The following is a 17,176-nucleotide window of genomic DNA, read 5'->3' on the forward strand; positions in this document are numbered from 1 at the left end:
GGGCAGCTGAACATTTCGATGTGGTCAGTAGAAATTGGAGCCAACACGCTATGCTTAATTGGGGTATCAAAGACCGCTTTTCATTTCCCATTATTGGGATGCGTGTCGTTCATGTGACCGTCGGACGGAATCCAGGTTTTCGGCTGCTGACGGCTGCAGGCACCATCGGCGAGACGAGATGCAAGGCCTACCGATGATCACGATCGGCATTGACGTTCACAATGGCGTCGACGAGCTACATTAGACCTAACCTTTGCGGAAATGTTATGTTTGCAATTAAGTATTCGCACTCTAAATGCTAAGCATACCGAGTACGAAATGGTAAGCTGACATTATGATTACGACAATAACGGAGACGCGTATGGGGATAATCTCGTCCCATGCCAGAAATCTTTGTTAAAGTTAGGTAATTATCGTCTACCGAGATAGAAAATCTACAGTAAATTAAATTGCCTTGCCTGCCTTTTCATTTATAAATCGTCATCAATAAGATATTTCAGAAAAATAGCAGAAAACCTCTTTACCTGCCAAACCAAAAGGTTAGAAAAGGCAGATCTCTTCGATTCCAGCCGACGCCGAAACCTTAAAAATATCTGCGAGGTTGGGGGGGGGGGGGGGGGGGGGGGGACAGAATTCAAGTTGCTCACGTTTGTCTTAAAAATATCTAATGTACTTCCTCCTATTTTCTGCTCCCCCAAATAATTACTGAGTTCCTCTGCAACCACTCCCTGCTGACACGTGGCCACCAGAAGCACCTAATTATTTAATTATTTTATTTTATTAAGTATTCTCGCTTTTGTCCCGTGGAATGGAACTCTCCTTTTGCTGATGCCTCCAAAAGCAGTGAGAATAAAGCTCGTTAAGGAAAAACCAATCCGCCAAGTGCAATTAGATTATTAATATATTTCTTTTTACCATGTGTCTTTATTTATTTATTTATTTATTTATTGATATTATGTAACTTTATTTTAGAATTTTTCCGTAAAGAATCGAGTTCATTCAATTTTAATGGTGTGTTTGTTTTTTAAAAAATTTTCAACTCAATTTCACTTATTTTCAATTCAATAACATAATTATTATTTATTTTTATTTTTAAAATTATTTTAATTATTCAATTCAATTTTTAATATTAAATTCTCTCAATTATTCATTACTTTTTCATAATTTAACAATACAATCATTACTTGATCATTACTTTCTTTCAACTATTTATTACTTTTTCATACTTTTCTCATAATTTAACAATACAATCATTACAAATAAATTTAAACCAAAACTCAACTCAACTCAACTCTAGATCCAAACGCACTTTAAAAGTTCAATATTATAATTCTTATATATATTATGAAGATTTTTTTTCTTTTTCGATTTTCTGATATTAGACAAACTACTCTTCCTAGGAACTAATCCTCTGAATATCAGTTTGATACTTGATTCTAGCTATGAAGTGATTTTAGCGTGTATCCAATTCCAATATTGAACCTACACGCTGCAATTAAAATATAAATTGCATCATAACTCGTGATTATGTGATACTTGATTATCGGTTTTTCCTTTTGGGGTTAAACGGGCGATGTGTTCGACCCGGATTCGCCTTCTTAAACAACCTTAAAATGTGCAGGTCTAGATGATCTGCGTGGCCGGACAACATAATGACGCGCGTCGACAATAATAACGTAGAGCTCGGATCCGGTGGGGCACCCACCATCAATGTGCCCGTACACCGGGCGTACGCAGTCGTAAGCCACGCTAATACCTTCGGCTTACATGCGCCCGGTGCAGCATTACATTACAGGTACCTTTCTTACCACATTGCCCCCACATTTTCTACAATTTACAAATTGCCCTTCCCTCCAGAAATATCTCACACCTCCTCCTCCACCTCTCTCCACCTCTCTACATCTCTCTCTCTCTCTCTCTCTCTATACCGAATCGCTGTCCGACTCTGGTAGGTGCGATTTCCTCTGTGTCTCCCGACGTGAAGCAGCTAGCAAACCCTAAAACGTTCTCTACTTCCCAGATTCATCAACCTCTCTCCCTCTTCCTATGGCTCCCACACGGACGCGGTGCTTTTTAGCTAAAGCGGGCTCTTTTTTTAGCTCCTCGCTGATCGCAGCGGCCCCGAGTGCCCGTGCGATGAGTTCGGGTCGTCAGGAGCCGGCATGAGGTCGATCTTCTGCTGAAACAATGGCGTCTTTTCAATCTCCAGCTGCCCCGCGAAAGAAAGCAGCTGAAAGGCTGTCTCATAAAACCGAAGTCGTCTATGTACATGAAAATTTCCATGCTTGTTCAGCAGAAAATGATGCATTTTTCGCATAATAACTTCTTGCTGGAGATTCCAGCATAAAGTTCGCATACTTTTTCTGCTTGAAAGTCCGCCAATCTTCAGAAAGTTTCATGTACATAAGCGAGTTTGGCGTCTAGAGTCGCTAACAATTCCGTAAACCCAATGTAATGAATCTTTTTCGAACTTGAAATGTGCTCTCCTTACATTTATTTGATGTTCATATCATTTCTATGGTTTATCTGTGTTTACATGTTTGCAGGTAACAGGGACATGGAGGGATTGTGATTGGACATCATCGCAATGTTGGCTCTTTTGGTGAGAGACGTATGATCTTTCATTTACTTTTTTTTCCCCCCTCACGAAGTTTAATTTCCTTTTTTTCTTTTTTTTGGATAAGTGAAGTTTAAGTTTTTAGCTTTACCTTTCCAGCTAGTACTCATTTTCGCAACCCATTTTATTGGGGGTACCCGCAAGTAATTTGTAGGGATATATCATATATGTATTTGAGTCTTTTCGGCTTTTCTCTTCCTTGTGCTACTAGAAGCTTACCAGTTTTTTTCCTGCAAGAAAAGAAGATAAACTCATGAAATATCATTGTGTCATTAATAACCTTGTGGTAGAGTTTGTTCTTTTGGTTGGCAAAATTTCACGTTGGGGAGGACTTCAGAACAAAGTAAATCGGATTAAGAGTAATGGAGGAGAGGAAGGCAGAAATGTTAGAATCCATTTTAGCTTCTTACGGGGAACCACTGAAAAAGGCATTATTGAAGTCTTTAGTTTTCACTTTAGATGTTCTCCTATTATTCGAAAGATGCAGTAGTAGTTTATTTTGATGGACGATAGTTGAAGTTAACTCATAATTGAACAAAATTATGAAAATTGAAGTAAGAAACCTTCAATCGGTAATGATAGTATAGAATAGAAAAGAAATGGCAAAAAATACAAGAAAATGGAGAAAGAGGGGGTCGCACAGTGGCGCATGCCCTCACCTTTCCAAGTTCAATTCCCATTATGATATTACTCATGCTTTTTTATTAGTCATTAAGATTTTTATTTCATTATATTGTACTATACCCATCGGCCAAAAAAAGAAAAATTTATTAATAATGGTAAAAATAGATGTCATCGGTACAACACCAACCAAATCTAGGCCACATGTTAGACCCCTTAGAATTTGGTTATCCATGAAGAGCATTGCTTGATGGAAACTATCCTCAGGCGTTAGATTCTCTATATGTGTTTCTACAAGGCATTTTAGCTGGATTTCTTGAAGGCCTTATCGCCAACATAGGAAAATGTGTGCAATCATAATTTCATCAAATCTATTTCCATTTCAATTTTCTTGTCGGATGGCACCTGTCTAATGAAACATAGTCTACAACTCTCTTTAGTTTCTCTTTAGTTATTGTAGGATCTTAGGCCTATCCGACGCTGGGCTTTTGTGGCCACTAGGACTAGGAAATTTTCTTTAGCTTAGCTCCTATTGAGGGAATTCCACGCTTTTTAACTTGGTGAATTCTAGATAAATTGTTCTCTTATTGTAGTCGACTTTGCCTCTTGTCTAAACAACAGACCTAGAGTCCATCTATACTAACTCAAGAAACCGGTCGATTTTCTGAATCTCTTTCATCAATTTCATTGATTCTTCGGAGGTAGTAGTTCTCTGTCTCATAACTCCTGTTGTTTGTGTTGATGTTTGCTTGATTATGCTCGTTTATTTTTGGTACTTCATACTAGCAGAAACTACGATGTTTGCTTGCACTGACTTCTTGTGTTCGAAGTGCATTTTTTTTTAATTTACAATGTGAACTATTAAGATAATCACAACTATCTGCTTTATAATTATAACATTATAAATTTTAATCTTATTAAATAATGTTAATGCTTTTCGCGGGGCCCATGTGGATACCAAATGTTTTTTCTCAAGAGCTCTGGGCTTCTCTAGTTGTGGGCTTTTACCCCTTTACTGTGTTTTAGACTCATCTTGCCCTTTCAACAAAGAGGTTAGCTCCTATTGGATGAAATTGCACTACCTTTTGCTTCACATTTCTAGAAGAATTTACCTTCTTATTGCAAATTGACTTTGGTTCATGTTTGCCATAACCAGCTAGGGTTTTCTAGACTTAATTATTGTCAATTGTTGGGATTGAAAAATCCCACGTTGGAAAAGTAATGAGAAAGCCGTAGTATATAAGATGGGGTGCACAACCTGTCAGCTTAAAGTTTTAGGCCAAACACGAGTCCATCTACTTATAAGCAAAGTGAAATATATATATATATATATATATATTTTGTGCCACAATCTTGGTGGATGTTAAAGAGCAGGTTTTAGGAGTTCGTGTGGGTTCATACAATACCAGGCTCGGAGGCAAGAGCTGCAAAAATTATGCATCATGTTAGTGTTCCCTAACCCAAGTGTAGAATAGTTTGCTCATTTCTGATCAGTTTTTGAGGGTGAGTATTGGCAGGCATGTGACGCACAAGGTTATGAAGAAGACCTCACGCTGTCACGTTATTATGTAAATAAAGGTGGTGTTTGATTAATTAAGTGCTTAAAAATTAAGCACATAATTGGTTAAGCGATGAAAAGTATAGGAAGTGGGGAGGAATGATAAGGATGAGAAAAGTTTTGTGAGGAGTAAAGACCACCAATAAGTGAAAAATGACATTTCATTATGTCAAAATTTTCTACTTAATTTTATTTAGTGGTTTTGTACTTAATGATTAAAGAGTTTAGATCCTTATTTCTAATCATTCTCTATTTCTCCTATTCACTTTCCCTTATAACTAACTTTTAAGAACATATTTAATTAAGTTGAAACAAACACAGCCTAAGAGTTAAAATTAAGAAATCCCACAATATTAAGCTAATGAAAAAAAGCATGTGTATATAAAATAGTTGGGTTCCCGCTTATCAGCTTTTAGGTTGAACATGAGTCCATCTATTGATAGGCTCAGTAGAAATTTAGGAATTACAAAATTGGTCTTCTTTTGATCGTTTATACATACATACATATATATATATATATAAAGATATATATAACGAAAATGTGCTCACTGAAAATAACTTGTCTGGAGAGGGGACTATTTTTAGTCGTGGGCTTTTTCATTGAGTCCGTAACACTTTTGTGATATCGATGTAATAAGGCAGCATTCGTCGAGTTATAGTTTTCACAATGTAGGTGAAGGTTATAAACAATACCTTGAAAATTTCAGGTGAGGGATATGCCAATAGGAAATGATATTAAATAATTAGAGAACATTGTAAACGAGTGGAAGAACCAAGCTGGGTGGAGAAGAAATGTTTTGCTTCTAAAAAGTGCTCTCAGCTTCTAAATTACTATTTTCTTTGCATAGGAAACATAGAAATTTGGGAGTGGGCATGCTAGTTTTGCCCTACGGAAGATCTTTTTGTGAACAAAGAAGTTATGTAAAATGTTAGTCAAGACTGTTTTTCCTTCTTTTATTCTTTTTAAAAAATAAAACAAAAGTCGTAAGAAATTACTTATAAGAAATAAGAATAAGAAAAGAAAAAGAAAAAATGGAAACCTAGATAATCCAGTCACCAGAACAGAGACCTAAATGTTTACTTTTCAAGCATTAGATGGGATATTGATGCTCTATATATAGATTAGTTTTTGGAGGACTATTAAGAGAGAATGACTGATATAGTTGATTGACTTTATATGTCTGCATCTTGGCCATGGAGATTAGAAACATAGTCTTGCATTGTGATTGAAATGATTGGACTGATGTGGATGCTTGATCAATTGTTAGTATTCATAGGCATTTGCATTATGGAATAGCCCATGGGCCTGCCTAAATGGCCATTTCAACCTCCAATTTTTCTCAAACAATAACAAGTTCATTTGAAGGGATGCTTACTATTGTGATTTGGAATTTGACACCGGTCTATTATGCTTCTTACAGAGTGAATTGGTCCTCTGAATCACACACTGCATTTATCGTTTCGAAGTAATGGACTCTTATCAAGCTCTTACTTAAGTGTAAGTCGCAAATTCTCTTTCTTTGGTGTTTTGCTGGAGATTATCATAATGAGCTTTCTTCACGGTTTCCTGTTCGGATTGTCTCAGTCTTTCATATATTAATGCTGAGATGACTATCATCTGTCCTTTGGAGTTTGCATGCTGCAATTTAGTGTTGATTTTTGAGAGTTGATTTACTTAACATCATCGTTTTCATTGCATTTTAAACGAAGGCAATACGTAAACATGTTATTTTCATGTCAGAAGTGCACAGCTTTTCATGTCGACGGTGAGGAAAATGTTTGTGTCTGACAGTATAGTAAGCTCAGGAGCTTCTTTTTTGGGTTTGCTGATGCTGAGTGCTAGCATACTATGTCCTTATTCAAATACTTTTGCATCGGTTCCCGTTTGCTTATAGCACAATGTTTTGGCTGTTTTATCTAGTGAATGAAGATTACTTTCGATGCTAAGGTGCTGCCAAATTAAAATGCCATGTTTGTTCATCCTCATTCAGATCTGGTGTTAAAAATTAAGCTTGTGGATATGGAGCTTTACTAGTAGCTGTTTTAAGATGCTCTTATGACCTTTCATTCACCAAAGACTCCGAAACATACAGTTCCTGGATATATCAGCTCTGCCAAAAAAATAAAATAAAAATAAAAATAAAGGAAAAGTGGTAGATACATCCCTTTAAGGATCTCCAAAAATATTAACTACATAGCATAACTTAGTAATTCTCTTATTCAATTTAATTTCACCTATACAAAAGTCCTCCATCACATATAACTAAGGTTTATTTAACTGATCATTTTCAAATTTGAGTATTTTACTTAATAGTATGTGGTATACCACTTGTCGGTTGCAGAAGCATGACTTTGTAATGCCCTTGCCACATCCTTGGATTGATATGAACTGAGTAATATCCGCGTGGGGTTGATTTGTCCTTTTTGCTAGTGCAACTGTAATCTGCTGCAGTTATGATGAAAAAGTGATTTCTGTTTGATTGAAGTTAACTGAGACAACCACTTTTGGTGCGGAGGAATGGAAAGGGAACGGAATGGACATAGTTGCAATGTAAAACAGTTCTATTTATGTCCCTTCCTCCCAAGATGTTTTCATTCCTTCGTACTAAATGTGGCATTTTGAGTAATTAAAGTTGTATGGAGGAATACATACGCCAGGTTCGTAGATCTTCTTGTTGTCTCATAATTTTGTTGCTCTGGTTGGCTAAGCTGGAGATTGACAGGTAAATGAGAGTCCTCTCCGATGTCTAGACCATTGGTGAGCTGATTCCTGTCAGTTCCGTTCGCGTCCCTTGTTCCGTAAACCTGGGAATGCGAAATTTTTCTCTGAGGCTGATTATAAAACTTTTGACCATATTGCATGATCATCCATAATTAGCTAAAATTTTATTTGTTTTTAAATCAGTACCTTCTTGTACAATTCCATGTTTTCTTGGCGAATAATGTTTACCTTCTTATACAACTCCACGTTTTCCTGGTGAATGACGTTCCCCTGCAAGAAGAGAAGTAAAGTTATTATTTCATCCGAATAAAGAAATGATCTGATACTGGTATATCTGTCCTGGGGTTGACCTTCCTGCTCAGTTCTTGTATGTCATCCATTAACACTTGGTCCTACAAAGGTCAGATGTTGCACTTGTCATTCAGAGTACTATGTGGAAGCACTTATAATACAGCATATGTGTATCCTAAAGGCATTTAGACTTGAACCTTTTTCATTCGAACACCACGAAGGCTCATCTCCAATTGATTCTCCAGATTCTGTAGGTCCTTCACACAAAGCCCCGAGAGCTCTTCTCCCATGATTTGCCTGTTATTTGGTTTGTAATTTCTCAAGGATATGAATTCTGGTGTAGCTTAACTATGAGAAACATACGTCTTATATCAGCTTACAATGCAGTTTTCAGCAAGTAGAGGCAAGGCAAGCCTAAAATTTTCTATGTTAGCCAAGCATGGCAGTTTAGGTCTAGGGTGGGCCTTTCTAGGTTACTAGTATAAAAAATGGCAGTTGTTTAAAATCCATCTGTTTGAAATTCTCTATGTCTGCACTTTCAGAAATATTATTAATTTCAGGAACTTTTCATCACTGTAACTTAAGTATGGGGGGAGATACTACTTCAGATGGTCAAAGTTTGTGTCCTTCAGTTAAGTTATCCTTTCTCTAACGATGCTTTTTCATTGTTGATAACAAAATTTAGATCTCATCATATACTGCACTACATGAAGGTGACAAAACAATTCTAGTTTGCAAGTAAGATTACAACCACAAACTCAATGCAGATGTCCCAGAATTTTGGAGCTCAACATGGGCAATATAATCTGTCATTCACATTCAGAGATTAAAAGAATAGGGTCCGTGGAATGAAAATATTTTTTTTAAAAGAATTCCACCCAGAATGTGAACCATGGTTCTTGTGCATAAGAGATTGTATAGTTGTAAGTTGGAAAGATGTACCTGTGATTTTCTTGTAGGTTTTGCAGCTGCTGTCTCAAGATTGCTGCCTCCCTTTGCCAGAACTGATGAGGTAAGATGCAGAATTAGTATCATCATCAAGTTTACGGAGAGAACATGGCTAATTCTATCTACTGGCTGTTAGCTCTATATCATGTTGCACAATTTAAGAAAACATGATAATTGTTTTCTCCTCTGGCAACTATGGCAAGTCCTGTTGTTGGTTAATTGATGAGACGGTAGAAGGTAAAGGAAATGTCCATAGGTTGACCAAAATAAATGCAGCAGAGCCCTCCCTGTGATCTCTTATCCAGCAAATCAGACACTCTGCCCAGCTTATCACGGACCCATACTCTAGTTGCTTCTGAACTCAACTTTTCATAAAGGGATTGATCTACTTCCAAAAACAGCCCTTAATCCAACTCGATTTCTCACAAAGATGATGACCTGTCTCCTTTGAATCCAATATTTCTCACAATCAGCAGCATGTTCTAACTGTGTTTTATGAGGCAATTTTTATTGATACGAGGGTAATGTTTTGAGGTGATGTGATGCGAGGAGAATCACAGATCTAGGAGGGAAAGTTACCTTAACCTCAGAGGCTGGGTTCGCCAGCTGATGCTGTTCTCCTTTGGATTTGTTGTATCGTTCTATTATTGTTTTCATGCTGCAAGAAGCAGATACCGTCATATATATGAAAAAGGTGGAGTATTGTAGTATTTCTATATGTATACATACATAATATGCATATCAATTGCTAAAATACATGCCATAATCCTCATACAGAGAGTTTGCCAAAGCAACTTGATATAAATTGTTGATTTATCTCAGTTCCCCAGATAAATTGAGCTTTTCACTTGTCAATAGGACCTATTGGAGTAAAACTATATGGATCAAGATGACAGCATAACGGTTCCATTAGAGAATTTCTATATATATACACATACATTATATGCATCTCAATTGCAAAAACACATGCTATACTCCTCATACAGAGAATTTGCCGAAGCAACGTGATACACTTTGTTGATTTATCTCAGTTCCCCAGATAGGTTGAGCTTTTTCCCTTGTCGACAGGCTCTGTGGGATCAAAGACTATATGGATGAAGATGACAGCGTAATGCTCCTCAGGAAACATGACTCGCTCTATTGGTATGAGATACCCTGTCAGAATTGGAATAACATCATCCTTCCCTCTGAGTCCCATGTCCTGTTTAGATTGTGTGTAGGAACTAACTAGATCAGCGAGTGAAGAGTTGACGGTTGCATAATCCCTCAACCTTGTATGAGATTAATGCTACAGTGGCAGGCATCATGAGTTGTTAACCCCAAAAGTAGGTAGCAGGGCTATGTAGTGGGTAGCTGAAGCCAAGGCGACACAAGGGTAAATGGAAGTAACTCAGGTTGTGCTGCGTAAAGACAAGATTTATCCAGTGTGGTTACATCTACATGGGAAATTGGCGGGAGAAATTTTTGGCACAAAAATTGAGCTTTCTGGAAGATTTTTAGATCTACTGAAGCTAATCTTGAAAGTGAATCAGAAGCCAACCACAAGAGGGAAGGAGAGGCAGAGGGATGTGAGTGTAGTCGTCAGGGTTAGTACGGAAGGTGAGGCATCTAGTGCAAAAGAGAGAGTTCATCATGGACTTGTTCGAGGTCGAAATTCCTCCATCGTATAATATTTCATTTGGTTGAAATTTGCATGCTAGACATAATCATTTTCCTTGGAGAGACACTCATGAGGCATCTTCGATTAAATTGGATTTTTTCTCCCAGCACTGAAGGACTAGACTGCTGGTGTGATCTGAGATGGTTCCAGCCAGGGAAATTGAGATAGCTACATAGCAGAAGGTACAATAAGTGCAATGATTAGGAAGAGTTAGCCAAGAGCATGATTGTAAACAGTGCACTGGGTGAGAGTGAGATTTGGACATCATCAGAATACCCAAATTACTCTGTTGCTCACCTCCATTAGTTGTTTTAAGCGTCGCAACCAAGTGCATCTTCGCTGTCTAAACCCATTAACATTGTCACTCATGCTTAAGAGGCCAGAAGTGCTAGTACTAGAGGGAGCACCGTTGGAGACTTGAAAGAGAAGGGTGGTGTGACCGATGACAGTTGAAGGTATGCACTTGATTGAATGTGCTGCAAACACGCCCAACCCAAACCCATTCAAGTGACCGCGGCAACTGCCACTAAATTAACCATCACATGAAAATCTCACAACTATAGATGTGCCCCTTTGTTGATTGGATCTAAATTAGGCAGAGCGGTCAATCAATATGGTGAAGGAAAAGAACTTTTGGACCGCTCAGTAAGCCAGGATATATCATCATCTTAAAGGAGGGAAATCCTACGGTCGAGAATTGAACCACTCATATACCTTAGGCTGCTTGATCAATGCAGCATCCATTATTCAATGGCCTAGTACATTGGACCTGGCAACTTAGTAGGGAGGCAAATTCCATATTCTTTGGTCGGGTCCTGCATTTTTCACATCAATTTGGTCCACTGCATTCCGGTGTTAATATGAAGGGGACCAAATCAAAGTACAAAGCTAAGTTCCTATGACATGGTTGGGTTCACCTAAAATGTTCTCTATGTATGAATCTGACTACACCATGCTGTGATAGAAAGGTACAATGGCCTAAGCAACCAAAAAGAGTGACAAATGGTTGCACGTCCGGACATGTATTTAAGATGAGCTTGCTAAAGTTGGAACTAGATCGACGGATCTAGGGAGAAGAGTTATCAAATTCAAGAGTTTAAGTAAATTCAAGAGGAGTCTCACAAACTCGATCCGTAAACTTGTTTTTCATTCACAAATCGTGCTGCTGTAGGTATCATAATCACAGATACTATTATATGCATATCACAAAAAAAAAAAATGAAGTCGAAAAGTTTAAAGTCTATAAAAGTGCAAAAAAGTTGTACTTGGCATCGATTGAGCTTACATATGACCAAAATAGATGAGAATAATTATTGAGGAAAGGCAGAGGACTCAAGGAGCTGAACCTAAAAAAGAGAAAGAATCAGAGTATTTTGTTATCCCGTTTTGATTTTTAGATAAATAATAAAATATTGTAAGTGCTGATGGGCTTTACTTTGTATCTGGCCATTGAGATTCTAATTTTTCAATTTCCAAGAAAGTAAACTCGGTCGACTCATAGAGTTTACCAAATTTAAAGAGTCAAACTTGAGAGTTTATGAAATTTACTACCATCTGAGTGTGTCAATTAGAGTCTACTTATTTCTCTATTATAGACTCGTAAACTCGAAAGAACTGAAGAGTTAATTCTAGAGTTTGATAACCATGCAGGGCACCTCAACCTCAGGTGAAGTTAGAAGAAGCAACAGGCAATGCTAATTTCTAACAGCAACCACGGTTTATGTGGCTCGGCTTGAGTCAGAATGCCCCTAGCCAGAATCACCAGGAATGAGACAATCACCGGCGGCGGTGACAGTTGCAAAGAAACTATTCCTATTCGACCATCTATAATTTTTCATTGAAGCAGAAGTAGGTGAAACACATACTTGAGTTATCGCCAAGAGATATTACAAGGGTGAGGAGTGATGGTCAAGAGCGAACTTGTACACTTTCAAGCTCAAGCTCTTGCTAGTTCAGGACCTTTCAACGGTTCCGCGACAGGTGAAAGCAAGAAAATTACCAACACGACCCGATTACTCCATTCAAACGTGAATAGGGTGCAAGCAATGGGGGTGAATCTTTATTGCCATTACACGGATACAACATGTTAGTACGGATTAAATCACTCGATCCTAATTATAAAACAAGCTTATGAGATAAATTTTGATAATCAAGCTCAACATTCTGCTGCACTTAATCTGAAATAAATGTCTCACAACCACAACCACAGCTGATCAGGGACCAATGAGAAGGCGAGGCAGAAAGCCTGTCCCTGTGGGGCCATTGAGTCAGAGCTGAATTGGATTAATGAAAATATTAATCCTTTCCCTCCATGCAAGTGCGTGCGTGGGGAGATGGAGAAAATGACCATTTAAATGAATCATTGGAAAGAAGAAATTAGGAAAACTCGAAAGATCTTGGGGGACAGAAAAGTAAATCTTGTCGAGAGATTGCCATTGGGCATTGTCAGTGAGATACAGAAACCTAGGATGACCTCAGCAAGGCATTGTTGTCTACGAATCTTTCCGTGTATGGAAGTTGATGGAGACTCTCAACTTCCGAATTAAATCCATGGAACCCACCACTCGCGACTCTTGCCCATTTTTATTTCCCTAAAACACCTCTTTGCTAATACATGAATCAATATGTGTGACTAGCAAGCATGCACGTTTATCTTGGGTTAGACTTAAACTTAGAATTATCAGCTAATCCTCAAGATATATATGTTCTTATCTCACGCCATTTCTCGGTACTCTTATACGATCTCCTAGCATCTTAGTAAGGCATGGATTGCTTAGCTCGTCAGATCATGGAAAGCAAACTGTGTTTTGGAAGATAACAATTTAGGACAGCTAAGGTTTGGAATGGATATATGTGTTGTTTTTCAAAAACAACTGAGAGGTTACATCCTTTCTATTTAGTAAATCATGAGCTAATTGTACAAACTCAACATGGTAGCTTGGTCAAATGTTCTCCATTATTTTCATTAGTTCTCTAGTTTTACCTTTTCCAAAGGAGATTTTCTTTGGTGAGCAGCACCTGGTATCTATAAGTTCAATGGGCCCGATTAATCTAGGTTTGATCGAATTGGCCTACTAAGGGGTAAGACTCTCTCACAATCATGAATTTTCTCCATTTATATGGCTCGAACCTCAAATCCCACTTAAGGAAAATATGTGTCGAATCACCTGAAACAACCTATATCGGTATCCATTCGAAGAAGATTTTACCCAATTTTTCTTCTCTCTCATTGAAAGCCCCCCTTTAAGGAGCAACTTCAAGAACGTGTGAGAGTGTGAAGGATGATCTTTGCAAATTTGGGAAAGGACATTACATGAGATGGTTGTATGATTTCAAGATTTCACGGGCTCGATCTCTAGGTAGGTCCATCTCTTGCAAAGTTAGAAAGCATATACCGGGGAATGATGAGTTTGCTTTCTATATATGATCTTCTATGTATATTGATGAGATAGAAGCTGTAAATGTGTGGTATTTCATTACGTTCAAGGCCCAATACGTCTAGGATTTTCTAGTTCCTACATGTTTAGCTCCAATCCTTTTCTCATTGAGCTTATCTCATGATTGAAATGAAAGTAATCATTTTAAAGTTTTAATCTTGTCATAATAAAATTGGCCATAAAAAACAATGTTGTCGGAACATACATATATTCCATTTTCTCAACTTAGCGACCATTCACCCATATACGACATGAAGACGCATGAAAACATGAAGCTTGCTATTGTTCTCAATCACACTATATAGAAGGCAATCAAGATTATTCGACTGAACTAGTTTAGGCAAATAATTTGGAAGTGGCAAGGAAGGAGCACATACATCAAGAGAACCAACCGACCACTTGTGGCTAAAAATAAATCACATTTTCCATTAAGTGGACAAAGGTACTCGATACAACTTGAAGTACCGATTCCTAGTACTCTTGAAAGTTTGATTGAGCAATTAGTTTTGTATGCGGCGATTATCATAAATCCTGGCCCTTGCACGGATGAGACCATATCTCATATATTTAATTATATTTTCTACTTATCTCAAGAAATGGTGGAAAAATCAAGAAGTATATACATACATATTCATGTTGAAATGGTGAAATGTTGTTGATATGATAAATGTGCTTTGCTTTACTTTGCCCATCCTGTCCACACGTCCACGTGGCCAAGCATTATGGTCGAGTAGCTAGGTCAGGTCTTCGTGGCTAAGGGACTCTTTCGGGTTATCTTTGTTGAGGTCTCAGATTGCAATATGCCGATATTCTCAGGAACAAGAACAACTAATGCATCAATCCACTTGCCTAATGAAATGCTCATGCCAATTATGCAGCAGACTAGGACTAACAAAGGCAAGCATGCACACCTATCAGAATGTCAATCAACAGAGTTCCATAACTATATATCTTTCTATTTCACATAAGCAAGAGTTAGTGAAGTGATCATTATGAATAAATGATTCTCTTCAAATCATTTCCTGAGTTTATGCGTTAGAATATTCCGATAAACTAGAAATCGACAGGATATCTATTTCCAATGCATCCTGCAGAAGCCAATTTTCCAACCCTAGTCATCGAACATTTATAATAAATTTATGCCATTGCAGATGCTAATATTCGAATTCCTCAAACATCTCAAACGACAAAATTTTCTTGATCACTACACCCCTCATTTTCTAAAGATGCATGGTGAAAGTTTTATACGACTAATTTTCTGTTAATCTACCTCCATATTCAATCCTATTCTTTTATCTGAGAATCTGATCAGGTGAAATTAAATTGTCCGATCGTGGATTGATAAGGCCCCTCCTGGCTATACTATCGGAGCTTGCCCTTGCATAGCGCTTTCAAGTCATTTCAGCTGAACTGATAATGGATTTATGGAACATTAGCAACATAAAAAAGCCCCTCCTAACTACATACGGGCATGCAATCTCAAAGAAATAACCAGTCATTGACACTGAACATAAAATCACAAATTAACCATTCAGCTCAAGGATATTAGTATTCAGCATGTGCATGATTCTTATCCTGATTTTATGCAGCCAAAGCAAGAGGAATTGCACCCCAATAATGCAGCGGTACCAACTTATACATAAAGTCTGAATTTTTTTTTTCAATTAAGGACAAAGTCACAAAGGAATGTGTTCATGCTAAAGCACCAACATTCAGATCACAAGAAAAGAATAAATCCAAATTCATATATAATATTAATTAAACAAATGAAAATAATTATATATAAAATTTATAGACGAGGAATAAATTGAGATCTTAGAAATTAGCTAGTATAGAGTGACCTGCTGCTGGCATAGTCATAGAGCTTCCCGGTGCTTGAGAAGATTATCACTCCCACCTCCGCATCGCATAAGATCCCGAGCTCCTTGGCCTTCTTCAGCAGCCCATTCCTCCGCTTCGAAAATGTCACCTGCCGGCTCGTGGAATTATCGATCCTCCTGATGACGATCTTACCCCTCCCCATTAATTAACCCCCCTGCAAAAAAGAAAACCCCTCAATTACTTCCCAAGAACACAGCCCGATGGGCAGTCATCTCTACTCTACCACTTCCTGCAACTCGCCAACAAACCAAAACGGACCGGAGCAACAAAAACAAAGAAAACCCAATGCCACGAGTATGAGCCAGACACGTAAAAGGAAATTTAAGCGGATAATTACCCGAAAACCGGGAGATCGACGTGATGTGTAACAGGGATTATAATCTCCCCGTGCGTCGGGAGGAAATTAGGAGAAAATTGGCATCGAAAATAAGAAAGAGAAGGAGAACGAGAGAAGACTCACTTCAATTTTCTCCGAGCCGGAGAGAGAGGAAGCTTTGAAATAGAAAACAGCTCGGCCGTACGTTTTTTTTCTTTTGTTTGGATGCAGAAAAACACTTAGCTGCTTCTTCTTCTTCTGGCTTGAGATGAGATGAGATGAGATGAGATGAGCTGAGCTGAGCTGAAAGAGAGAAGAAGAAGAAGAAAAATGCTATATAAGGAAAGTATAAGGAAAGAGAGAGGCGGACAACAAAACCGCTTTTGGTCTGGGTCTGTACGAAAACCGCTAGCGGAATTGGTTTGTTAGGGTTACGTGGACCAATCAGGAGGCGGTTTGGATATTTTAATTGGCGGCTTTCGGGTGGGGAGTCGCCGGCTTATAGATCGCCGACACGTGGACACGGCCTGCTCTGTTTTATATTTTTTTTCTATTTTGGGAAATTGGTCGAAATGGAAAATCTCGTTAATTTGCCCCTCAAAATGATCTTGTCAAACTGTGCTTAATTAAACTCTCATAGATAATAAATAAAACAAGTTAAACCATGGGGCTTATACCAACATGGATTAATTCAAGGGGTTCGACATTTGTTCCGCTTAAATAATGTCTCGGGTTCGAGTACTTGTGAATACAGAAAATCCATGTTGTGCGAGTTTTACCTTTTAGTGGGCCGACTCAGTTCAACTGAAATATTCAAACCGCAATTAGATTTCTGGATACCAGGATTAACACCGAAAAAAAACCATGGGGCTTATAAATTAGTTAAATTAGTACTTTTATTCTTTTATTATAGCAAAAAATTATAGTATTTTTAATCAACAATGATTGATTCAAGTGATTCGATATTTATTCTCCTTAAATAAAGTCTTGGGTTCGAGTCTTGTGAATGGAGAAAATCTTTGATTTGGGGAGTTTTACCCTTTAGTTGGCCGACCCAGTTCGAATTGGATTAGTTTTGGTCCGTCGGACTTCTGAATACTATGATACATACAAAAAAAATTTATA

The 17,176-nt window shown here is 37.9% G+C and overlaps 1 protein-coding gene and 2 long non-coding RNA genes across 7 annotated transcripts; 2 read left to right on the forward strand and 1 right to left on the reverse strand.

Annotated features, from left to right (window-relative positions):
• The first annotated feature begins 1,875 nt into the window (after window positions 1-1,875).
• LOC116203813 lies at window positions 1,876-8,426 on the forward strand. Of its 2 annotated transcripts, none has more exons than XR_004156301.1 (3): window positions 1,876-2,451; window positions 2,547-2,611; window positions 6,218-8,426. It is a non-coding gene; the product is annotated as an uncharacterized LOC116203813 (long non-coding RNA). The 2 variants fall into 2 exon arrangements; XR_004156300.1 differs by having other exon boundaries at window positions 1,878-2,451; window positions 2,547-2,602.
• Window positions 6,937-16,343, reverse strand: LOC116203812 (MADS-box transcription factor 23-like). Of its 4 annotated transcripts, none has more exons than XM_031535753.1 (9): window positions 16,196-16,343; window positions 15,696-15,889; window positions 9,337-9,415; window positions 8,752-8,813; window positions 8,007-8,106; window positions 7,869-7,910; window positions 7,705-7,788; window positions 7,450-7,601; window positions 6,937-7,239 (listed from the first exon to the last, which is right to left on the reverse strand). In XM_031535753.1, exons 2-9 carry the CDS (start codon window positions 15,875-15,877, stop codon window positions 7,224-7,226), a joined length of 717 nt encoding a protein of 238 aa, XP_031391613.1. In that variant the 5' UTR covers window positions 15,878-15,889; window positions 16,196-16,343; the 3' UTR covers window positions 6,937-7,223. The 4 variants fall into 4 exon arrangements, with proteins under 4 accessions (XP_031391613.1, XP_031391612.1, XP_031391609.1 ...); XM_031535752.1 differs by having other exon boundaries at window positions 7,101-7,242; XM_031535749.1 differs by lacking the exon at window positions 6,937-7,239 and having other exon boundaries at window positions 7,338-7,601.
• LOC116203814 lies at window positions 8,652-10,451 on the forward strand. The gene is made up of 2 exons (XR_004156302.1): window positions 8,652-8,821; window positions 9,826-10,451. It is a non-coding gene; the product is annotated as an uncharacterized LOC116203814 (long non-coding RNA).
• Window positions 16,344-17,176: the final 833 nt, after the last annotated feature.

Source organism: Punica granatum, chromosome 4 (genome assembly GCF_007655135.1).
Source record: "Punica granatum isolate Tunisia-2019 chromosome 4, ASM765513v2, whole genome shotgun sequence".
NCBI classification, from domain to species: domain Eukaryota; kingdom Viridiplantae; phylum Streptophyta; class Magnoliopsida; order Myrtales; family Lythraceae; genus Punica; species Punica granatum.

Coding starts and splice junctions, on each gene's coding strand:
- LOC116203812 (XM_031535749.1), bottom strand. CDS start 15,877: ATGGGGAGGGGTAAGATCGTCATCAGGAGGATCGATAATTCCACGAGC. Junction 7,911..8,006: donor GTGGTGTTCGAATGAAAAAG/GTTCAAGTCTAA, acceptor TGACCTTTGTAG/GACCAAGTGTTAATGGATGA. Junction 7,789..7,868: donor TACAAGAACTGAGCAGGAAG/GTCAACCCCAGG, acceptor CTCTTCTTGCAG/GGGAACGTCATTCACCAGGA.